At 36.1% G+C, this 26,453-nt stretch overlaps 1 protein-coding gene across 1 annotated transcript in view; it reads left to right on the top strand.

Moving 5' to 3' along the window:
* Positions 1-11,599: 11,599 nt before the first annotated feature.
* LOC130805661 (glutamate receptor 3.4-like) overlaps positions 11,600-26,453 on the top strand; it is a 28,323-nt gene continuing 13,469 nt past the window's right edge. The window contains exons 1-5 of the mRNA XM_057670444.1: positions 11,600-11,859; positions 12,425-12,797; positions 13,986-15,310; positions 16,648-16,925; positions 17,205-17,236. Of these exons, the coding sequence (XP_057526427.1) occupies positions 12,476-12,797; positions 13,986-15,310; positions 16,648-16,925; positions 17,205-17,236 (1,957 nt within the window). The 5' untranslated portion in view covers positions 11,600-11,859; positions 12,425-12,475. The remainder of the gene's footprint in view (positions 11,860-12,424; positions 12,798-13,985; positions 15,311-16,647; positions 16,926-17,204; positions 17,237-26,453) is intronic.

The following is a 26,453-nucleotide window of genomic DNA, read 5'->3' as shown; positions in this document are numbered from 1 at the left end:
TTTGAATTATTTTTATAAATGTAAAATTTGAACCGCTACTTCGAGTAGTTGTTCGGCCTCAAAGGCTAATTATAACATCCTTTATGCTATATGTTAGATCGTTATTTTGATACGTGGTTCTTGATGGAGTAGGATATTTTAATATTTGATAGAATAAAATATTTAGATTTTATTATGTTAATATTCCTAGGATGTATTATAATATGTATTATTCTAGTTGTCATACTTAACTTATTCTTGTATCTATTTATACACCTCAAATAATAAGAAAGGCCAAGCTAAAATATTCTAATAGTTCTATGCGTTAGCTATCTATTTGGATTGACAACTTTTGAGAAACGTAATATTGTTATTCATATAAATATTTTTACGAAAAATCTTTAAACTTTTTCGATTTTATTCTACGTGTACGATATCTAGTGATTTTATTCCATAAGCCATAAGATGATATTTTTTCCATTTAGCATTTACTAGGGAAAACATTTAGAGTAAATGCAAACGTGAACAAATATACTCTTATAGTCCTATTCAGTATTCACATGATGTTAGGAAAGTACAATATTTTCTCTTTGATAAATATCTTTTTGACGAGGTTGTTGATTACTTTTGATTTATTAACTTGTCAAATAAATAAATAAAAATCATTTAAAAAATAAATAAAATTAAAATAAAAGTAACTAAAAGTATTTTTTTATTAGTTTTGACAAGTTGATCTATTTTTTTGATAATATAAACAGTAAATGAATAGTAATTAATTTTTATCAAATATTTCCATTAATATTTGACCTTTGAGCCAAAATAAAGACATTCTTCTAGCTAGTTAGATTAGACAATGAATAACAACTAACAAACAATCATTTGTTAAAGGCTCCAAAATCATGAGGTGAAAGTTGAAGGAGTTGAAGGAAGAGCAAGAAGAGACGCAACGTGTGAGAATATTCAACAAAAGAAACGTCAATGACTTTTGTTTAGAATGGCAAATTTAGGTGGCAAAACTCTGGCCTTAGACGAGTTTTATTATGGTTAAATAAGATTGGTTTTGAGTATATTCAACATATTCGATGTATAGGATCTTGAAAAATTAGTGGTCTTGATATTAAATTATACTCTCTTCTATTCATCTAATGTATTCCATTTGACTTTTCATTATTTTTTAGCTGGTCAAATGGGACCACATGTGAAGGGAAAAAATGTAATATTTTTAAATTTTAATAGGGATAAAGTGGGGTTAATAGGTGTAAAAGTAAGAAAAGGTTAAGTTTAGTAGGAGTAAATTGGTAAAATTAACATACCCAAAATAGAAATGAAACATTTAAGGTGACTTGACCAAATAAGGAAATGAGACACTTAAGATGAATAGGAGAAAGTATAGTATATGTTAAGTGTTTAAGGATACAAAATTGTTGCAAAAATATGAAATTGCACGGCATCTTTAAAGAATTTTTCATTTATTTCGCCTCTGATGTTAAGTCACTATTGAGGGAAAATGTGAAAATAATACTATGGGGTCGTTTGGTATATGGGAATGGGAATTTGAAGATAGAATTGGGATTCAAATTTGAATCTTAGGAATTTATATAATATACTACCAATCCTTTGTTTGGTATGTTAATGGGAGTAAGTAGGGAATTATAGATAAGTTTTGAAAATAAAATGTAAATTTACAATTTTATCTCCATTAGAAATAAAAAAATTGGTGAAATTTTTTATAAATAAGGGTATACAAGTCTTTTTAATCTCAAGTCCAATTCCCATCTTTAATTACTTGCCCCCCCCCCCCCCCCCCAGGTAATGGAACCTTAGAAATTCATTGCTCATAATCCCATTCCCATTCCCAATCCCCAATTCAAATCCCAAGCCCACCTTTCAAACATAGAATTTTTATAGAAGTGAGAATTCAATTCCCCTTCCAATCTTATAATTCCACACACCAAACACCTCTGAAGAGTTTTCAACATGAAACTTTTCAAATTTGGGATCCTAATCAATCGTTATCGTACTATGTACTTTGGATATTGGTTTACACATTTTAACTTGTAGTAGCTTAATTGATTGTTTATACTAATAAGTATAGCAAGTGAATAAGTCTATCAATAACAACAAGATAGAGAAAACTCTAATGTCATGTTTAGTTTTACTTTGTAAATAACTAAGTACTTACCAGATGAATTTTACGTGATAACTCCGAAGTTTTGGGTTTTCCACGTGATAATCAAAACTTTTTAAATATCCACATGATAACTCTGAGGTTTACCAATTTGTTCCACCGTGACCTTTTTGCACATAAAACGTTAGCAAATATTAATTTTGAAGCTTTAGGGCTGTTGTATGCCTATATATGCGACTCACCATTTCAAATGCCGTTAGTTTCAACATTTTCCCTCAAAACATAAACCTTAACTCTATCAATCTTTATATTTGGGAAAATAATATGATTTGAATGAATGATGGTAGAATTAGGGTTTATGTTTTGGGGGAAATGGTTGAAACTGATGGCATTTGAAATGTTGAATCGTGTAACAGCCTTAAAGCTCCGAAATTAACGTTTAATGTGCAAAAAGGTCACGGTGGAACAATTTGGTAAATCTCAAGTTTACCACGTGGATTTTTAAAAATTTTAATTACCATGTGTAAAATCCAAAACCTCAAAGTTACTATATGGAAATTCCCTTATAAATATTTTACATAAATGTATTCTTTTAATGTAAAATATAAACTTTATAATTAAAAAATTAAACATATATTAATATTTTAAAGTGACAAATGAATATGAAGGACAAAATATTTAGAATAAGCAATAATTTATTCATAATTCTAAACGAATTACTTATTTATAATAAAGTGTTACAGTCTCCTATTACTTTAGTATATAGTATGATAACGAATAAACAAAAATTAAAGATAAAAAATTACCTAAAATAACTAAGTTGAGTGGAAATTTTTTTTTTTTGCTGCAGTGAGACATATGTATGTGACAATGTCCGAAAGATTGAAAAAAATAAGATAAATAAACAATTTAATTCCAAATGTAAGATTGGGGAAAACTTATGTCCCAAAATAAGCTTCCGTACGTCCAAGCCTAGCCTCGGGTAAGTCGCTGTTAGTAACAGCGAATTAAGGAAAAAAATAAATAAATAAAAAGTTGAAAGTCGCTGTTAGTAACAGCGACTTAAGGAGTTGACCAGTCGCTGTTACTAACAGCGACTTTTAGGTGTTTTTTTTTTTTTTTTTTTTAAATTTAAAAACTAAACTAGCCGTTGTTAATTAGAAAAATAGCCGTTAGAATGTGAAAATAGCCGTTGTAATGTTGTTGTATAAATAGGTCCATCATTTCTTATACTTCATTTTATCCATTCTACATCATTCTTATTCTTTTCCATCAATTGTTAAAGTTAACATAAGGTATTTTGTTAGTTTTATTATTGTAAATGTAAACATTATTTTTGAAAGTTCACTAACGTTAATATATTATATGTATTATGTAGATGTCAAAGGAGCATTGTATTGAAGAGCTTTGTGATTGTGGTTATGAAGTTGAGATTAATACTGATTGGAGCGACTTCGACCCAGGGCGTGAATTTGTTGCTTGCCCTTTCTACTTGGCTGACGGATTAGGATGCACATACTTTCGCTGGTCTGCTCCGGAGGGTACAAAATGGCAGAGAGACTTAATAATACGGCTTGAGAAGGAAAAACAAGAGCTTAAAGATGAGGTATTTAATCTAAAGAGACAAATGGATGATATGGCACATAGAAAAGAAGAGACTGAAAGAATTATGAGAAAGTTAACTAAGCCTTCTTAGTTACGGACGCTAGTTTAACTTAATGCATGAAGTATGTAATTGGATTTGGATTTGTTGAACTTGCTTGAAATTGTGTTGAATGTTGAATAGCAACATTCTTATTTGAATATGATTGTATGTTTGTTTTTGATTAAATTTATGCTGCATTGTTCGCGGGATGATTCATCGCCCAAAAGTCTAAGTAGTTAACATCAATTCACTCATAATAAACGTGTGATACTACGGTAAAAATATATACATGTACATATATGTTACAATTTACACACAAAAGACCAACAGTTACAAATGAGTATGTACAAATGTTCAATAATTACAAAACTATTGTAATGCTAATCCTCCTCCTGTACCCTATCTAATTGTGACGGTTTACGACGCCTCCTACGATAGTAAGATGCAGTCGCATGACGCTCGGGTAGGGGAGGGGATTGATAGTGTGATGATGTGGCACCCTGTGAGGACCCGACACCGTAGTCCGGACACGTTAAGTCAACCTCCTCAAGATGAACGTCGGGTTGATGAGCAGATGACTCGTACTCGTACGTAGTGGTGTGGGTCGAAGTTACTTCCGGAATGAAGTGTTGAAACTGCGTGCCTAGGAGTATGCCTTGGGCAATCTCCCGTACGGGCTCCTCTTGGGAGGAGCCGATGACTGATGCAATGCCCTGTGCCTGCAGTAAGACTTAATTATTAATGAAATGTTTAAAGTGTAAGTTGTATGGATAATAATCAAAGTTGAAGAATACTTACAAAGTGTGTCATCGTCGGTGCTACGGAATTGTACTGGGATGCCGCCAAGATACCTCGTGGTGTCATCCATCGGCGAGTAATTGAGAGGAACCATGGCATGTAATCCGCCGTAGTAGGTGCGCCTGCAGCCTCGATCGGCGCACCTTGGGCAAGCAGATCTAGCCTGTGCTCCCAACGAGCGACATGCCGCCAGTTGACCTCTAGCCGGTTCTTGGGATCCCGACCCTTGCGAGAGTGGTGGAGCTCCGCTTCTGTGTCGCATGGAGGCGGGATGCCCTGTACCATCCCAAATTGGCGCAGTACGCGCTCAGGGAGATGCACTTCGACCATGTCGAAGCAGATCAGAGGTACAGATGCTCTCCACGCCCCTGACAATATGCCCGAGTGCTGAGGCAATGTAGCGTATGCCTCAGCGGGGTAAGGGTCCCATAGAAACTAAACGTGAAAATTCGATTAATAAATTACTCAATTTGATACTTATAAAACAAGTTGTGGTGAAGTTGTTACCTGGTCAGCACGTAATAGATCGAGCTGATCGCGGTAGAACCCCACGCCCGATCCAGTGTGGGTCCTTGTTCGTCTTTCAAAGGACCACCGCGATCCATATGGCACATGCGGGGGAGGAAGCAGTGGTGGCGCAAATGCACCACGACCCACACTCCTCATCGGTTGACCAATGAGAACATGCTCCCATGCCCAAAGCTAAGAATTACCATTATAAGTAAGTAAAAGAGGTACAACAATATTATTACCTGTAGAATAATCATTATAACTTATTATTACCTGTAGAATAATCAGGGGACCAGCGATCTCCTTCACGTTCTTCTGTGAAGCTTCACAAAGTCTCCTGTACAGATACGTTAGGGCTGCCGAACCCCAGCTGTACCCGGAGATGACCTCCCATGGCGCATCAAGCAACGTCAAGTACAATAGTTGTACTCGGTTGCCAGTCTTGTCGGAGAACAAGACAGCACCAATTAGATAAAGGAGATACGCCCTAGCGTATCTCTCAACGGTGGCGTCATCAGCACCTTCAGGGAGTTGCGAGAAGTTTTGTGCAAGCCATGTTACGCGCAGGCTACTCCCTTTGGTTACCTCAGCCGGAGGTCGCACTCCTAATACTCTTTGGACTTTGTCTTGCCAGCTTTCGAACTGGCGTGCATCGATGCACACGGCATGTCCCTCGATGGGAAGCCATGTAAGCACAACTACGTCAAGTAACGTGACGGTAGCCTCACCTATAGGTAGGTGGAAGGTATGAGTCTCCTGGCGCCACCGCTCGACTAAAGTCGTGAGTAGCGCCCGATCGACTCTCCCGTACGCGATCAGGTGGAAGTCATGCAATCTCGCAAGCTGAAGGTACGGGACGATCCGTGCGTCAATCGCCCATGGAGCTGAATCGGGATGCCTGGTGTATATGGTTTCCGTATCGGACACCTAAATCAAAATATTACGTTAGCTTCAATTTAAAGTATTATGAAGTAATAATTTCAAAAGGGGTAAGCTCAATGACCTGTACATCCCATAGCACACTGCTCCTGTGACTCGCCTGCATCGTAAGGACACTAGGGTCCAGAGGGCCTGGAGCTGCTGGATCCATCTCTCCTGCAATTAAATAATAAGTAAGCCTTATGTAATCTACAAATAATTAAGAAGTACTGAAAATGTGTATTTGTTTGTTATATAATCCTTACTTTATATACTCAAATATAGATATTATTTACCTTGACGTGCAAGTTCTAGTATTATGACCGTCAATACCACACCGTCGACAAGCGTTCCGTCTCCGCGATCCTTCGTCCATCTCGTTCGCGATCCTCCTGGACTTAGGTATTCCAAATCAAACATCATACCCTTTTGAAACTCTCCTTCGTCGGTGTAGGTTGTATCACAATCCCAAGACCTCCAAGAGTTGTCCTCAAAGTGTTCATCTAGAGGGGGAACCAGTGCATAGGGTGTAGGAGCGACGATTGTGGGAATGTTTCCTAAGGTCATGTCATTAGCTAGAGCCTCCTCGTCAACACCCACATCGTCCTCAGAAGGAGCCTCAAGGAATTCATTACTCTCACTATTAACATCATCCCAAGGCTCATTTGTATCTTGTAAGTTAAAAGTAACATCATTTGAGACTTGAAATTGAACTTGATTGGGTTCATTACAAAGATAAGAGGAAGATGGAATAAAGGGATTTTCGGTTTCTTGGGTGGGGAAGGGCGTATGAGAAGGGGCAGAAGAAGTTATATTCATAAATGCATTTGTTTCCACTACGTTCACATCTTCGTTCCCTAGGGGTACCTCTTCTACATATAACTCTAAAGAAGGACTAGGGGTAGACCTTGAATACTCCCACATTGCATCTATAACCTTCTCATCCTCAACCGGAAAAGCTAACAAATCTCCACTCAGATTGTATTTAAAACTTAAATTAACAGTACTTCTTGTAGTGTCAATGCCAATCCTAGAGCATATAAAATGTTTAAATTCATTCAAATCCATGTATGAGTTGCATGCAAACAGTTTACGTTTTCCCCCAACATACTTAACATTATTACTAGTTGATCGAATTGAACCATTCCAAAAGCATACAACGGTGACACGAAATGAAGCCATTTCTACAACAACACATAAAAAATCAACATCACCATCAAGTTCATAAATATATGACCACTATACATTTTACATTCAACTAATAATTCTGGAACAAACTTTTAAAAGTGAGGATCAATGTAAATAACAACTATCTTTTTGACATAATCGTAGAGCTCAAGTGTAAATGCCCACTACACATGACATACACTTTAAAATCACCACCAAATGAAAAAATTTATAATAAAAACGAACCTCAATTAGCTGTAGATCAAGAAGAATTACGTAATTGGAAGCTTGTCAACCTACATTAATGTGAAAGTTGATTAAAACACAACAAACCCTAATTTTTCGAATATTGAAAAAAAAACCAAAAAAAATTACCTTAGGTCGATCTAGGAAGACTACAGCACTAATTACTGGTACAAACTTGAAACTTGATGACTTTAGTTGAACGAATGAAGATCCTTACAAGGTTGGAATGAAGAAGGAGAAAGTAGAGAGATTGCGGGTGAAAAACAAAATCGCGAAATGAAGTGAGGAAGAAGAAGGTTTCTGGAAAATTATAAACCTAAAAGTCGCTGTTAGTAACAGCGACTTAAGGAGTTGACCAGTCAACTCCTTAAGTCGCTGTTACTAACAGCGACTTTCAACTTTTTATTTTATTTTATTTTTTTCTTAATTCGCTGTTACTAACAGCGACTTACCCGAGGCTAGGCTTGGACGTACGGAAGCTTATTTTGGGACATAAGTTTTCACCAATCTTACATTTGGAATTAAATTGATTTATCTTATTTTTTTCAATCTTTCACAATGTCCTAATCCCCTACTTCCTTTGGTTTTTATTAGTTGTTACAAATAGTGATTTCATCTGTTACTATCTGTAACAACTAATAAAAACCAGAGAAATACTTTAGTATATTACCTAAAATAACCTAAGTAGTAGAATTAGACGGGAAAACTTTTCTTAAACGACACGCGTCCAAGTCGCTTATACTTCAGTATATATATAATATGATGAATTAATAAAATTAAAGATAAAAAACTACTTAAAATAAACTAAATAGTTTAATTGGAGTGGAAAAACTTTTCTTGTTATTGTGATATGTGTCCTACTTGAAGTACATAGTATGATGGTAATAGTATGATGATGAAAATAAAATTAAAGTTAAAAAATTACTTAAAATAACTTAAATAGTAGATTGGGGTGGGAAATATTTTCTTATTATAGTGATACGTGTCCTAGTTAGAGTATATAATGATGGTGAAGGTAATTAAAATGAAATTTTGATATTAATTTTTAGTATAAAAGTATGTTATGTGATTCTACTGTAAACTAAATAAACCAATCCATTATTTTTTTTACCTAAATAGTAATCAAGTTAGCTTTTCAGATAAAATTTTGATATTAATTTTCTTAAACATATTCTAATCATGTTTACTTAATTAAGGATTTTCTTAACCAAATAAAAATAATTATTTTAGTAGAATTCTAAACGTGATGCCAACCAAATTTATTTAGAGGCAGTGAAGAATATGGATGCAGCGTTCGAGCAAAAAACAAGGAAAAAAAAAAGAAGTTTTTAAGTGGGGTCTACCTCACAAATATATTATCCAAGTCACGACAATCCAATTTAGTAGTAAGTTATTAAGTGGGAAATGTGTTACTAGTAAGTTATGTGATGATGAGAATTTAAGTGTGGATTATAATATTAGTAAGAGACTACTCTAATGACTTGGTTTTGATTAGTTAGTGTTTTTGAATATGTTGTTTAATTGGAAGATAAGGATCTTGTAGTAGAGACTAGAATAGTGAAAATGAAGACCTTGGGATATATTGTTGGAAATCATGATATTAGTTTAGAAAATTATGGTAATGGATAAATGTTGAATGATTGAATGTTCTTAAAAGAATCTAGAGTTCGTGTGGAAATCATTAGTTGATTGGATAAATTAGCTGTGTTTTCTAATTGGATAGTTTGTTATTCTTGTTTTGGTGTCTTGGATTCTTTTAAATATTCTTGGTTTTGAGTTTAGAAGAACATAGAAGTGTTTGAATTGGAAATACAAAGGGAGTTGTGGAGACGTATGATCTTTACAAGAGTATAAGCTAGTCTAAAGCATGGTTATAATACTTTGATGATATATTGGGGATTGAAGTTAGAATCTTGCGCAATCTTTAAAAGCTAGAAATATTAGAATAGAAGTTTGAACTAAGATGCAGTCATAGGAGGAGATGCAATGAGTTATATGAACCTAGTTTGTAGTATCGAACGCTTTGTTGTGATGTTATGTTTGTTATGCTTCAGAAGACAAAGTCATCGAGGAACCTTTCTGGTGATCGTGGAGAAACGGACTTAGCTTCTTGAAGCGTCTTTGGTGAGTAGTAACAATCCCTTAAAGGGGTCTGGCCAGACTACACTTCTTGAAAATAATTTTATTGAAACTCTTTCGAAATTAAAATTTGTTGAGATAAATGTTGTTGTGACTGCTTATGTTGATATTATGATATGATCAATGGATCGGGCTTGTGAGCTGGTCATTGACAGAGTTGAGGAACATTGTTCCCTACTCCCTATTTTTGAGGCGAGTTGTCATTCAGATATTGACTAGCTTCACCCTAGAGCGACATAGCCTTAGAGCTATGGGGCACCTCTCAACTAGACTTCCTGTGCGCATATAGATCTAGGAAACTGATGTTGCTTTTAAATTTCTGTTTTGAATTACTGTGTCTTGTTGTTTTGGATTGTTACTTCTCATAAAGTTTAATCTGATTCTCTGTTGCTTTCATCTTTTAGTTTGAATACAGATCGAATCCGGTCGGGAACGATGGGATAGCATAGTTGATTAGAGTTCCAAGGATGTCATATTGAGCTGAGCACATGGGATTTTTTAGTTTTGTATTAGGATTATGTTAAGTGTATATTGGATTTGGTTGTGTTGGTTATATTTGCACAAGTTTTGAAATTGAGATTTGAGTTTTCTTGGGAAGTAATCCCGGTGATGACCCTGTTTACTCTGTCAACGGTAAGTCGAGTTGTTACATAATGTGAGAGTACCCCAACCTGAGAGCAATCCCCATCCCATAGGCAGCCGCATGAAGTTCACTCAACTCAGCAGACCAGCTCGCATGTACACATCAAACACTAACCATGAGTAATTGACCCCTCGCATTCCTGGCCACAACACCTAAACTACGTTCCCCATCATATGCAACAATTAACGTTTTGGAAATTATTTTTGGACTTGCCCTATATTGTCTGCCATCCATGTCCACCACAACCACCATTCACCGTCTACCAAAATCTCCATTCATGACCACCACAACCACCATTCAACTAGTATAAACCCACCATTACCACTTTGGGCCATCCTTTGAAAATAACCACCCAAAAATCAAGATAATAAGACATATGGTGGTGGTAGGGGAAAATTTGAATAAAATAAGATGTTTTAACAACTTAATTCCAAAAATGAGCTTCGTAAAAACTTAATTCCCAAAATAAGCGTCTGTACATTCAAACCTAGCCTTGGAGTAAGTCGCTGTTAATAACAGCGACTTAATGCGTTTTAAGTTTCCAGTTCTCAGTTACTTCCTCATTCCAACCTACGAGATTAAGGAGTTGACCAGTTAACCTTAAAGTCGCTGTTACTAACAACGACTTAAGGAGTTGACTGGTCAACTCCCTAAGTCACTGTTAGTAACAGCGACTTATGACTTTTATTTTTATTTTTATTTTTTTTTTGTCTTTTGCTGTTAGTAACAACGATTTACTCCAAGGCTAGGTTTGGATGTACGGACGCTTATTTTGAGAATTAAGTTTTCACAAAGCTTAGTTTTTGAATTAAATTGTTAAATAATCTTATTTTATTCAAATTTTCGGTGGTAGGGAGGGGTATGCTAGTGATTGGTAATTGGTGATGGGAAGAGTGAGTTTCTATTATTATTATTAATAATTTTTTTAAAATCTTTTTTTGATATATTTAAATAAAAATTAAAAATTAAAAATAAATAGTTTGAATTTCAAGTTCTAATTTTCTAACTAATTATAATTCATTAATTGTCATTAGTAATTAAAAGATTTTTAAGTTTTAACTATTGCCTAATCATATATCTTTTTATCTCAATTCCACATCATCTTGGTTGCGTATAAGTCTTATTCCACCTAAGCGCTACATCAACTAGATAGAATACCCATCAAACATATAAAGTTTTGTTCAAGCACATTACATAGAGAATTAAAATGTAAGTTAATATATATAGATTAGAGTATATATACTTAAATTCTATTGATTAGAATAAAATGATTTCAAATGAAAAATATTGTGAAATTGAAGAACAAAATGAAATGAAGAGAGTATTTTTATTTTTATTTTTTTTGGTTTTTAGAAGAGCTAAAATTATTTTGAGAGGTGAGTGAATTAAACAAGAATATGAATAATTCTTTTCTGAGTTTACAAGACTATTACTCTAAACCTTTACAATCCACAGGCTGCTTTGCCTTTGCCTTTGGCCCCTTCTTCTACCATCCTTTTTATTTTTTCTCCCAAAATAAATAAATGATCTTGATACTATTGGAATTTATTGGCCTACCCCCATTTATTTAATTATTCCCAACTTCTCTTTTCCTTATGTCTTGGAACTATTCACTACAACTATATGCTTAACCATCTTCTGCTCTTACTTGAATTCTTCTGCTCATTCTTGACCTTCAGGCTTGAGGTATCTTTCTTCCTTTTACCTTCGGTTTAGGATTTTTTTGCCGCATCTTCTTCAAAAATGGCATAATATCATAGTTTATACGATTAGAATACACAGATATGATCAGAATACAAGGAATATGATGATAATATGGGGATAATCATAGTAGCCTTTTAGCACTAGGTCTACTCCTCATTTTTAATCATTTTTACCATTTTTTGTTTATAATAATGCATAGCTTTTTCTATACAGTTGACTACTTCCTTGAATGAGACAACACTATTTTTTCTGCATTATTTTATTAAGTAATTGATTTCCCGGGTAATTTACTACACAAACAGGACAAATTTTTTGGCATTTTTATATTCTAATGTGTGCAGTTCTGCTTTGAGTGTCAAGGAACCAGATGCTTGTTTATTAGGCAAACAACTTGTTTGCTAAATTCTTAAATTTTAATTGATTTTTTATGTTAATTTGATTCTTGTACTTTTAGGGATTCCATATAGTAATTTTTAACTAATGGGTTTTCAATTTTCTGTGATTTTATACTGTAACTGATTTTGATAGCTTAAAATTTTGCATACAGGTGAATTCTTGATATGATTTGAGGGTTTAATAATTCATTTTGTTTTCAATCATGGGGTTAGGGTTCTTCCCTAATAGAAGACATGGACATGTATTTTGGAGGGGAGTTATGGTGATTTTCATCTTGTTTATGGTGGGAGTGGGACCCATTTGGGGGCAAACTCGGGCAAGGAATTCTACTAGTTCATCGAGGAAAAAGATTGTGAATATTGGTGCTCTTTTTACTTTCAATTCTGTTATCGGAAGAGCAGTGAAGCCTGCAATGGTAGCTGCACTTGGTGGCATCAATTCCAATTCCAGCATATTACAAGGAACAACATTGAACATTATTTTTCATGATACCAATTGCAGTGGTTTCATGGGTACTGTGGAAGGTAATTTTTGTAACTTGAGGATTTATATTTAGTCTTGAATAATCATTGATCACTGTTATGTGTAATAATGTGTTTTTGTGGAGTACACTTAAGTGTTGTTTTGGGGCTTGAATTCGACTTTTGATAACGAATTAATCCGTTGTTGGGAAAAGTTCAGTCATTGATGTGGGATTTGGCCCAATTTTTGTGGATGAATATGGTATTTTCTATCATGAAGGCTTGTTTTTATACTGATAAGCATACTACTTGTGGTTTAAAATATACTACACTTGATTGATGTTGCTATGTATTTTTCATGGTACTAGACGGTGGTAAAGAGAATGATTTGTAGCGTAAATTTTTATGATATGTACCATGCCATTCTTATGGCAATGAAACTTTAATCATAAAAAATTTTTTTTGTTCATAATTTTTCATTACCACCCAATATCATATTTTCAGATAGTAATGCATTAGAATGAATTGTGTGAAGAAAATTACACTAATTTGTGGAGAATAAGCATTTCCATTAGATTTGTGGAGAGATTTTTACCAAAATTACACTAAATTTTCATTACCATTCGCACCATTTAATACCGACTACCAAATAAGCGGTTAGATTATCAAATATCTCCCTTTGCCACATTGCTATGATATTTTTGGTGACACTGTTAATAGCTGGTATTAAAGTTAGACATTGAATAAATTGAGCCTAATCTTCTTGAGTTTCTTAGCGTGGAGCATGTTGGATACATATTCTCTTTTAGTTTGTTTTCATTTCTTCACTATACAAGAAAACATTGTCTTACTTCTCCTTTCCGTTTATGAACCATATTTTGAAATAAATAATGAGTATGATAATCTAGATGTAGTATTCCATCATCAGATTTTAACTTTGAATATTTATGTATAAATAACTTCATTTGATATACTGAAACACCAAATCAAATTCATCAACCTGGTTAGATTCTCAAGTACAAGTTTGGGATGATCAAATGAAAGGTATAAGATTTATTTTTAAGAGCAAAGATAAATGATATTCTTATGTTTTAGATGTCGAATTTATATCTTCGTTTCTTGAATGCTAAGAATGCAAGAATGACACAATCTTATGCGCTTTTTATTCCTTTTGGTAAAAGCCCGAAAAATTCATTCTTCCTCCATGATAGAATGGCAAAAAACATTGACAAAATTTTATTTATCGTATAGCTTTGCAGCTAATGGAGAAAGACGTGGCTATTGCAATTGGTCCTCAATCTTCTGGCATTGCTCATGTTATTTCTCATGTTGTTAATGAGCTTCATGTTCCCTTACTATCTCTTGCAACAGATCCTACTCTATCTGCACTTCAATACCCATATTTTCTTCGTACGATACAGAGTGATTATTTTCAGATGTATGCTATCGCTGATCTGATTGAGCATTACGAGTGGAGGGAGGTAATTGCTATATTCGTGGATGATGAATACGGAAGAAATGGAGTATCAGTTTTAGGAGATGCTCTTGCTAAAAAGCGTTCCAAGATCTCGTACAAGGCTGCTTTTGCTCCAGATGCTTCAAGAAATGATATAAATGATTTGCTAATTCAAGTCAATTTGATGGAATCTCGAGTTTTTATTGTTCATGTGAATCCTGATTCTGGTCTGACGGTATTTTCTGTTGCAAAGTCTCTTGGGATGATGGGCAAGGGCTATGTTTGGATTGCTACAGATTGGCTTCCTTCCGTTCTTGATAGCGCTGGATCTGATGACTCTGGTACCATGGATCTAATACAAGGAGTGTTGGCTCTACGCCATCATACGACAGATTCTGACCAAAAACATGATTTTATGTCGAGATGGAAGGGCTTGAAATATGTGGGGAACTCCAGCCTTAATTCTTATGCTTTTTATGCTTATGATTCTGTTTGGTTAGCTGCCTATGCTCTTGATTCATTTTTCAACCAGGCTGGTAACTTAACTTTCTTTCGTGACCCGATGATTAATGGAAGTGTACTCAAATCGTCCCTTCGTGTTTCCCAAGGAGGCCAACAATTGCTTCAGATACTGCTCCAAACGAAGTTCACAGGTTTGTCGGGGGATATTCAATTTGATTCAGAAAAGAACTTAATTCACCCGGCATTTGACATATTGAATATTGTTGGAACTGGTTCTAATAAAATTGGGTATTGGTCAAATTACTCTGGTCTTTCAGTTGTAACTCCTGAAAGTTTGTACTCGAAGCCTCCAAACAGGTCCGCAAGTAGTCAACGTCTTAGTGGTGTTATATGGCCAGGTCAAGTCAGCGAAGTTCCTCGTGGATGGGTATTTCCTAATAATGGTAAGCCGCTACAGATTGCGGTACCCAATCGTGTGAGCTATAAGGAATTTGTTTCTGTAGACAAGGATCCCCCTGGAGTTCAGGGATTCTGTATAGACGTCTTTGAAGCTGCTCTTAAACTGCTTCCTTATCCCGTTCCACATAACTATGTGCTATATGGTGATGGCATAAGAAATCCAGAGTTCAACAATCTTGTTTATGACGTTGCTGATAACGTAAGTACTAACAATTTGGCAGTGATTATTTCAGTTGATCTCACATTATGATACATTTGTTTATTGAATGAGGCATCTGATTCATTGCTTGATGTGATGATTGCACCGGTTCGTTTATGCAAATCCACTAGTTGTTACTACGTAGACTGGATTTAATAAAAAAACAAACGGTTAAAGACATGGATTTTGACGTCTGTGAGTCTGTGGCTACACTCACACATTCCATTACCCCAATTCCATTCAATGAATCCCACCTAAGCGGGGTTCTGAGGAGGGGGTGGGGTGGGGTGGAGGATCGGATCTAGCAACCTTGCCCAACGGTTGAAAATCTCCCAAATACCTTTGGCATGACTTCACCTACTAAATTGTTAGATTTACTTGTTCCAACTACACCTAACTGAAACTCACAAGAGTTTGATCGAAATTGGAATTTTCCCCTTCTCTTGAGTTTTTATTACAGAACAAAAAAATTAAAAACGAATTCTCAGTGGCTCATAAACTCTGCATTTTGACTTTCATAGATTAGCTCCTTTTTGTCTAGTCTTAATAGCATATGAATCTTGTAGAAGTACTGCTTCTATACTCTTAAATAATTATGAATTAAATGTACAACTAATTCTAATAAAACAAAACTAGCACAAGGAATATAGCTAATAGGAAAAACTCCCTTACTAAACCAAGATTCCTTAACTAATTACAACTTCTATTGGAAGACAAAGTATGCTAGATTGCTTACCCACTCCAGACTAGGCGATGAGTTGCTGCTAGACTGGTGTCGAGTAGTTGCCTGGTTCTGGCTCCGCTGTTTTCTGCTTTGAACCCCGACGAACAGTCGCTATGTGCTAATGCCTGGGGCCGCGGGGTATGAACTGCTGTCTGAGCATTGTGCTGCACACCAGACCGTTCAGAACGTAGCAACCGATCATTGCTAACACGATAATGAGTCGTTGCTCCTGCCAACTAGCATTACTTCAGCTTCCCATCTTCGTCAAATGGCTTCTTTGCACCACAACTGGTCCCATCACCGATGGACTACAAGTGGCATGATCATCTTTCTCTCATAGTCAATGCATGCTTGTTCCATGGCTAATGCAAGTGTGTCTTCCATCCTTTAATATCATGATTGGCTTAACCAACTCAACCCTAAAGAGATCAGAAATTTGTCTTTCCACTCAGCAACCATTCTTTTACCAACATCATTTGCGTAATGATGGACAGAAAACATAAACATTTGACTTTAAATTAAAGTCTTTGCTTATACATTTGCAGTTGTTTGAGCCCATAACAACATGTTGCAGGCTTTTGAAATTTTTAACTTGCTTTTGATTCTTAATCAGAAATTTGATGCAGCTGTGGGAGACATAACAATTGTCACAAACAGGACTAGGATAGTGGATTTCACTCAACCATTTATGGAATCTGGATTAGTTGTAGTTGCCCCTCTAAGAAAAGTCAAATCAAGTGCCTGGGCATTCCTCAAACCTTTTACTATAGAGATGTGGTGTGTTACTGGAGCCTTTTTTTTACTCGTGGGAGCTGCTGTTTGGATTCTAGAGCATCGAATCAACAGTGAATTTCGTGGTCCACCAAGCCAACAAATTATCACAATATTCTGGTTCGTAATTACTTTGCTTTGTTCTGGAAGCTTCTATATTCGTAGTATTGTTAATCTAGCATACAAGTTTGGTGGCTGTTTGTTATTTTGCTGAAACCACTTGATACTTCTGGTCCATAGAGTTTTTACTGCTTTAATCTGTTTGTGTATCAACACTCATAATATTTCTAAATAGAAGTTTTATCTTTTGTATGTTTCAGTTTGTTTTCTTGTATGTATTTCATCAACCATAGTTTTTTTCGAAAAAATACCATCCTGACATAAATTCTAATTTTTCAGGTTCAGCTTTTCAACGATGTTTTTCTCACACAGTAAGAATTTTCTTTCATCTTTTAACTACTTTTTGGTAAGGTTCTTAGCAATATCTGCTCATATGTTGTGATTAAAATAAAATTCTATGCCAATAAACCTAAATGACTAGTATTTTTGTAGTCCAGGTTGAGAGCAATACTTTTTAGCTAACTTCCTGATCTCTTTTTTCACCAAGCACAGCAGGACATGGATTTCTTCTTTCCTTGACTGACCCCAAATTTTGTGCTTCCTTAATCCTGACCACTCTTAAAAGATGCTAGTAAATTCTTTTTTCTTATTTTGAATGAAAGGGATATGGTAATTGATTGTGAGTCATTAGCAGATTCAATATGATCATATTATATCCTCTATCGTACGAACATTTGAACAAAGCTACCATATGGATCAGAATGTTGAGCCTTTAGAAAGAATTATAGTAGGAAGATGGGAGTAGCAGAGGATAGAATCATAAACGAAGATATAAGAAAGAGTTTAGGAGTTGTAAATGTTGAGGATAAAATGAAAGAGAATTGTTTGATATGGTTGGGTATGTGCAAAGACGAGGGCGAACTGGTGTGCAAAGAATGGGTTTTAGAGAACCGATAAGAAGATAGAAACTTGGAACTCAGGGGACTTAAAAAGAGGGCGAGAAAGACTAAAACTCACTAGAAAGGCATGAGCGGAAAGGGATATGAAGGCTTTTGAGTTACAGAGTGAAATGGTATGAAATCGAAATGAATGGAGAAGAAGAATCCAGATGGACGACCATTGGAATATTTTGGTTCATGTAGCCGACCATAATCTATTAAGATTAAGACTGACATTGTTGTTGTGCTTTTGGTTATGAAAAACAACATTATGATATTCTCTATGACATGAGAAAGTGAATCCACAATTATGAGCTATATGAAATAGTCGCTTCCATTTTTTCTTGAAGGAAATAAATTACACCTTGCATCACCTTCAGCTAAGTATTTTCACTGCTTGGCAGCTAAAAGATTCAACCAAAGCCGACTTGCACGCCACAACAAATTTCACAAAACCTAAATTATCTTTTGCCACCACGCTCATACTGACACATTTGTGTCCAACTTGGACTTGCCTATTGGTTTGAGGCTCTCTCTTGACCATTCCAATTGTTTCCTCTCTTTTCTACTCGTTTCTTCCTGAACTAGGAAAGGCTAAACGCCAAGGACCTAATGCAAAATCAATTTCAAAGTCAAGGTGTCACGAGGATTACAAATCAAGGGGTCTACTATGATCTTAAAGCCTTTTTAAGCATGTACCTTTTAGGCCGAAAATTAGTTGTTCAGTGTCTTTTTCTTTTTTCCTTGAGGTGGAGGGAGGGGACGTCCTTAGTTTGTAACAATTACATTTTAAATCTCTAAGGCCACAAAAAATAAGAAAAACGATGGTTTGTAAGAACTTCTAAAACAACTCTTTTTTTTTTTTTTTAAAATTTTTTTTAATTGCATGTTAGGCTGAAAACAAGGCAGGGCTAAATGAGAATCAAACCCAAAACCTTTACCTACTGAAAGTGGTACTTTCTCCAACTAAGACAAGACCTGACTGAAGGAATTTGAGTTGTGAAAAATGATAATGTTTACAATTTGATAAACTTGCACCACTCGTAGAATTATCATATCATATTTAGGGATTCCTCTAATATGAGTGATTACTGATTTGACTTTAACACTGTCAAACGTCGCGCCGTGAAAGGAAATTTTCGAGTTGATCATAATGCAATAGGATTAAGTGGTTATACAAGATTGAATAAGTTCTTCTATCAAGATAGGACTGATGTCTAGGTTATTTGATGAATTAGAATTGTAAAATGCATGGCCATGCTCAGGTGATTAAAGAGTTCATCATTATTTTATCAATTCAAAGTCGCTGATTAAGAAAGAGAATTTCGGGAACATGTGTAACACTGATGGTTAACATGTTGTCAAATTCTAACATTAAGCAACCTATGGAATTGTGGGATTGCCATATTGTCTATGGACAAGTGGGATATTGAAGAAATTGTGTCCTACATCATGACAATTAATAAATATATTTAGGAAAATGTTATGGATTAAAATTGTGGTGCTTTCGTAATTATTATTTACTTGCTAGAGGATAAATATTATAATTAGGCCTATAAGTTAGACAATAATTTAAGTTTTCAAATCCTAAGAGGTTACACATAAGTATATTGATTCGGTCTAAGATTATTATTGGATTGGGATATAGTTAGTGCGTTCTTATCATTGACCATATATCTTTTATATATAGAGGGTTGAGAAATTGATGGACTGTGTTGAATACACTATTCTATTACTCCATATCTAGTCTTCTAATAAAGTAAAAGAGTAAATTGTTCATCTTTTTCGTATTAGCATACATGGGATCAATTTAGTATACGTAGACTAATTTGACGGACTACGATTGATCTGATTGGTAATACGTGAAGAGATTGTTAGACCGGATGATATTTTGAAGAAAACTTTCCCATTTGATCAACCAAGTCATCAAAGGTTGTAATTTAGATTACTATTCATATAATTCATATTAATGTTCTGCTTGTGATCCCGTTGTTGGTGGTAGATAATTGTTATCTTTAATTTCGCTAATCACATTGATATGGTAGGCACGAATCAATCTGTAACAGTATAAGACAGAAAAGAGAATAGAGAGAAAGAAATTTAGAAATCAGCGAGCAAGAAGAAAAGAGAGAGAAAAGGATTGAATGCTTGTATTATGATAAGAGAGCATTATACTCCCCTGAGCTCTTCGAGTGGCCCATTAACTTCTACAAAGGTACTCCAAATGGTACTATAAGCATGAGAAAGATCTACCTTCCCTTGACTATCTAAAGGAAGTACATAACTCTAGAACCCACCTAAAAGTACAACTCAGCATGTAATATAACAGAAAGATTCCCCCAAAATAGAATGTCAGTATTGTCCCTTCCTCCTGGTGTATGTGTGACGTATCTTGGGCCTTGGTGCAGTTGGGTCCATGACAATACCGTCCCCATCAAATTGCACCTTGTCCTCAAGGTGGAAGTCCGGAAATGTAGACAAAATGCTATGGTACCGCTCCCACGTAGCTTCTGTGCTAGGCAACCCTTTCCATTAGATCAAGACTTCTATGGCATCTAAACTGCAATGGAATGCTGTTGTATACTTGGCACAACTTCAGGCTCGACCACCAATTCTAGAGATGGAGACAGCTGAGTGGGAATTGGGGTTGGATTGAAGGAAGCTTCGTGGCCAGCCTTAATTTGAGACACGTGGAACACAGGGTGAATCTTGCTCTTCACAGGAAGAAGTAACTTGTAGGCTACTCCCTGTTGTTAATGGTGACTCAAACTAGCTAGCACCATTAAAGAAGATGAGTGTAGGTCAAGTTTTTTGTTGTTGATAAAGACTCCCTGACCCTAGAAGAAGTGAAGGCAACACTTTATACTAGGGAACTCCGTCAGAAAGCTATAGGTGATAACGGGGAGAGTGGCAGTGGGTTGTTTGTTAAGTCCGGAAAATCTAAAAAGAAGAAAGGGGCTAACAAGGGCAACAATACTGAGTTGGGTGCTGGAAATGGCAATGAGGGATCTAGTAAGACTGCGGGGAAGACCTGTTATTATTGTAAAGAACCGGCTCACTTTAGGGCTAATTGTCCGGTGAGGAAGGGCAAGTCCCAAGCTGCTATAGTTGAGGAAAAACCAAAGGAGAACTATAATTCGGAGAAAGATTTGGCATTAGTGAGTTCTGCTAAGTCTGGAGATCTTTTTGATGATTGGGTTCTAGATTCGGGGTGTTCGTTCCATATGAGTTCTCGTCGTGATTGGTTTGACACATATGAGTCTTGCAATGGGGGTAATGTTATTGTAGGTAACAACGCACCTTGTAAGGTTACGGGTATTGGATCCATGAGATTGAGGACTAGTGATGGGCGAAAGTTGACATTGACTAGGGTGCGGCATGTCCCTGCTTTGGGGAAGAATCTGATTTCGTTGGGTGCCTTGGATGATTTAGGGTACAATGGAGCCTTTTCAGATGGGGAGATGTCCATTTATCGAGGTTCGGAGTTGGTACTTAAGGGTACCAAGAGGAACATCCTCTATGTCTTTGAAGGTGTCACACTGTCTAGTTCTGCGGGTTGTGCATCAGTATCTTACCATGAGATGACCAAGATTTGGCACATGAGGCTTGGTCATATGGGGGAGAAGGGGATGCAGCTATTGTCTAAGAGGGGTCTACTATCCGGGATCAAGGTTGCCAACCTTGAATTTTGTGAGCATTGTGTGTTTGGGAAGAAATACAGGTCAAAGTTCAGCAAGGGTGCTCACATTACTGATGAAGTGCTCGATTATATCCATTCAGATTGCTGGGGTCCATCTAGGGTTGAATGTATGGGAGGTTTCCGCTATTTTGTGTCATTTGTAGATGACAAATCCCGATACACATGGCTTAGGTTGCTTAAATCAAAGGATGAGGCCTTCAAAGCTTTTAAGCAATGGAATGCTTTGGTGGAGAATCGACAGGGTAAGAAGATCAAGAAGCTACAAACAAACAATGGGCTAGAGTTTTGCAAAGAGGAGTTTAATCAATTATGTGCAGGTGAGGGTATTGGTTGGCATCATACCGTCAGGATGACACCACAGCAGAACAATGTTGCAGAGCGGGTTAATCAGACAATGCTTGAGAGAGTTCGATGCATGCTCTCTAATGCAGGGCTTGGGAGGAGGTATTGGAGTGAAGCTATGATGACAACTTGTTATATCATCAATAGGGGTTCTCATTCGATAATTAACTTCAAAATCCCATTTGAGATCTGGAGTGGTAAGTTTCCTAGTTTCTCTAATTTGAAGATCTTTGGTTGTGTTGCTTATTATCATGTTAGTGAGGGTAAGTTGGATCCACGAGCCAAGACGAGGTGTTTTGTTGGGTACGGTGATGGTGTGAAGGTGTTTAGGATCTATTCACCTTCGGAGGGTTGGGTCATTCTTAGTAGGGATGTCACTTTCGATGAGAGCACCATGTATTCCAAGAAGAGCTCGGAGTCTTCTGATCTGGGAAAGGAAGGGGAGAACTTGCTGCAGACAGATGGAGTACTTGAGGTACATCAGTCATCCATTGCTGATTTACCTCGAGTGCAATTTATTGATGATGATGCTGAGGTTCCAGTGCCGAGTACTCCTGAACCTGAGGTTGTTCCAACTTCTCCTACCTCTGGGGAGGAGGTGGAGCAAAGTAATCAGGGGTCATCTAGTCAATCTGACACTATTCTTGAGAAGCCTAGACGAGTTATCAAGAAGCCTGTTAGATTGATTGAAGAGATGGAAAGAAGAAATTGCTTTGTTGAGAATTTGACAAGTTATGCATTGAGTGTAGCCGATGATGTAGAGTCATATGAACCTGCCACGTATAAACAAGCAATTAGTTGTAGTGAGTCGGCGCAATGGCTTGCTGCAATAGGTGAAGAGGTGTAGTTTCTTTACAAGAACAGACTGTGGGAACTTGTGAAGGTACCAAAGGGGAGAAAGCTTGTAGGGTGTAAGTGGATTTTTAAGAAGAAAGAAGGGTCATCTGAATCTGAGAAAGTTCGTTTTAAGGCCAGGCTAGTTGCAAAGGGGTTCAGTCAGGTAGAAGGGGTTGACTTTGTGGAGATACTCTCACCGGTGGTTCGACATACTTCTATTCGTGTGCTATTGTCAATTGTAGCACATTATGACCTTGAGCTGGAGTAGCTGGATGTTAAGACGGCTTTCCTCCATCGTGATTGGGAGGACGATCGAACTCCGTTACGGTTTTTCTCATACCCTCTCAATACCAATCCTCGGCCAACCGAAGGTACGTTTTATACTCTCCATTGTGACCTCCCAAAACAGACATGTGATATTCGAATAACAACTTATCAACCATGGGTCGAATCTTTGGGTATCACAATCCGACCTTTGTACAATAACTGATTGTGATGGACATAATACCCTGCTATTTCCCCACCATTGTTCTCCAATTCCTTCTTAAGTCTCTGCAAGGTCACATCCTTCTCAAGTTCTTGACGCAGCACACTCCAATCTACGGTACATGAGGAAGCTGTGATGGCATTGAAATGGATGGCCATGAACTGTAGATGTCGTGAGAAGGCATCAATGGCTTTGTTTGTGATACCTGGCTTGAACCGCACCTCAAAGTCGTTGCCCAACAATTTACTCACCCATTTTCGGTAATCAGTGCCGATTTCTCGTTGCTCTAAGATAAAACGGAGGCTGCGTTGGTCTGTCCAAACCACAAAGTGTCTCCCAATCAAATAATGTCGCCATTTTTGCACGGCCAACACGATTGCCATTAACTCTTTCTCGTAAATGGATTTAGCTTGCCCATGAGGTCCTAGAGCCTTGCTAAAATAAGCTATAGGGTGCTTATTTTGTGTTAACACTGCTCCCACACCTTGGGCTGATGCATCGACTTCAATAACAAACGGAATAGTGAAGTTGGGTATAGCTAACATAGGGGCTGATAGCGTGGCTGCTTTGAGTTTTTCAAAAGCGGCTGTTGCTTCCGTATTCTAGTTAAATTGATCTTTTCGTAGCTGCTGTTTCAAAGGCTCGACCATATGGGCGTAGTTGCGTATGAAGCGCCTATAATAGCCGGTTAGTCCCAAGAACCCTCTGAGTTGTTTCAAGTTCTGTGGAAGGGGCCATTCCTGCATGCCTCTTATCTTATCGGCATCCACGGCCACTCCTTCTCCGGACACGATGCGACCCAAATACGCCACTCGAGACTTCCCAATTTCACATTTCTTGGCGTTAGCATAGAGCTGATATTGGGCCAAGGTTTCTAGTGCAATGGCTAAGTCTTGCACATGATCGGCCATAGTCGGACTATAAACCAAGATATCATCGAAAAAGATAAGAACAAATCGACGAAGGAAGGGTTTAAATACCTCATTCATAAATAACTCATAATGGCCTTCGTGGGTTCGGAAAGTCGTTTTATGCACTTCATCTTCCTTCATACGTATCTGGTGATAACCAGATTTTAAGTCGAGTGTTGATTCAATTAGAAACGGGAACAGCAACAAGAGGGGGGTGAATTGTTGTTGTTACTAGTTTAAGCGTTTTTGCCCTGTTTTTGCGGAATTGAATAAAATAAATAAAGCTTAAACTTAGAGCGAAATAATTAAAAAAGAGACAAACGATTTTTACGTGGAAACCTTCTAGGCCTAAATAGAAGGAAAAACCACGACCCATCGGGATTTCTAAATTCTCCACTATGTTTAAGGCAACTCGTTACAATTACATTAAACATCTTAATTCACTCGAAGCGCATCAACTAGGCCAACTCTTCTCTCTTAAATTGCTTCACTCAAAGCAACAAACTTAGCTTCACTAAAAGCTAATTCTCACTACTAGCTTCACTAGAAGCTTTCTCCGTAGCTTTACTCAAAGCTAATCTCTTCTCTAGCTTCATTAAAAGCTATCTAATTTTCCCTTTAGACTCACCCGAGTCTAATTACAAATTCTCTCAAAAACCCTTACAAAGGATAAAAATTCTCTAAAAATAAAATCAATGAGTTGCACAAGAAAATATTATAAATTAATTGGCATTTTAAAAACAAAATTTTCTTGCAAAAATTCTCCCAAAATTACGTATGATTTAATGGCTCATACTAAGGCAAGTTTTTATGAATAACCGAGTCCACTATTTATAGAGCTAAAATCCCTAATAAAAAGGAATATTCCAACCCATTATTCCTTCATCAATCAAAAAGATCATGGGAGTAATGTGGATTTTAATAACCAAATCTTCCTACGGTTAATCTTAAAATAAGCATTTAAACTTAACCAATTCAAACCCACGTTTATTTAGCAATAACCGCTGTTCCCTTAAGCAGCAGTTTCTTCAGCAACAGTTCCTGTTCCCATAATAACGGCTGGAACTTTATGCTATTTATAGAAACGATTATACTTAAGAAGAATGGTTACATGCTAACTAATTATAGGAATGATAACCTATTTTCTAAGATAAAGACCGGTTAAAAATAATAGCTAAGACCTATTCAACAACCGCTATTTCTATTTTTAGCAAATCCATTATTTACTAAATATAGATCCTAAAATAAAGGATCTTTATTTAGAGGCTCATACGTAAAGTAATTTTTAGAAAACTTTTTGCCAATTAATTATAATAATTAATAAATGCAACAAATCAACTTTATTTAATACATTAACTAAAAATAATAATTATAAATAAATAACCAGAATTTCCAGTTAACGTAGGCTGACTCCAGTTCAGGAACAGTGCGCTGTCTCCAATTTCCAGTTTTGTTAGAACATCTAACTTAGGAACAGTAGACCTGCTGTCTCCATTTTACATCCCAAGCAATATACTTCTTCTAACATCTTTCGGATCCTTTTGACACGTACATTTCCATGAACTAAGTCATAGGTACTATCAACGATCATAATTACGACCGGATATCGACCTGCACATAATCTCTAAAAACAAAAACATATTTGTTTAAATAAAGTGTAGTCATCATCAAAACTCAAGAGGTCCAACAAATTCCCCCTTTTTGATGATGACAAACTTTTAAACAAACTTAAAATAAAATTAGAGTAAAATCAATATTATAGAGCATGTCAGAGATTAAAACAACTCTACATAACTTAGTAAATTAACTCGTTACAATTTAATTTACCAAGCAATCATAGCAACACAGTTTACTCCATATAGTATAAAAACACAATATAAAATATATGTTTTTAAATAGTTTCCAAAAATAGTTAACATAAATCACTAAGTATTTCAAATGTAATAACTTTGAAATCAGAACAATTAATCATATAGTCAGAGCATATATCTTATACTCCTATCAACAGAACATTCAAAACAATTATTAGAACAATTCATCATCAGAGTCATCAGAGCAACAGTTCATCAAATAAATTCTATTATCAGAGCAATATAAATCAATCTTGATCATAAGCATCAGAGCATCAAGCATTAACAAAAGGTGTTAACTATATACTGACAATAGATTAACTATACTTTGACAATCACAGCAAACAAGCAATCAAGCAATAAGCAACAATAAGCAAGCAATAAACAATCATCAGATCATGAATCATAAACCTTAATCCTAATGTCCAACATAATAGATGTAATCAGAGCTAAGCATACTCAAGCATTATTTAAGTTTGTGTCAAATATTCCCCCTTTTGACATCATTCAAAAAGAATTGGAG

The sequence above is a fragment of the Amaranthus tricolor genome, chromosome 1 (assembly GCF_026212465.1).
Source record: "Amaranthus tricolor cultivar Red isolate AtriRed21 chromosome 1, ASM2621246v1, whole genome shotgun sequence".
Taxonomy (NCBI): domain Eukaryota; kingdom Viridiplantae; phylum Streptophyta; class Magnoliopsida; order Caryophyllales; family Amaranthaceae; genus Amaranthus; species Amaranthus tricolor.
This window is presented reverse-complemented; position numbering and strand designations above follow the sequence as displayed.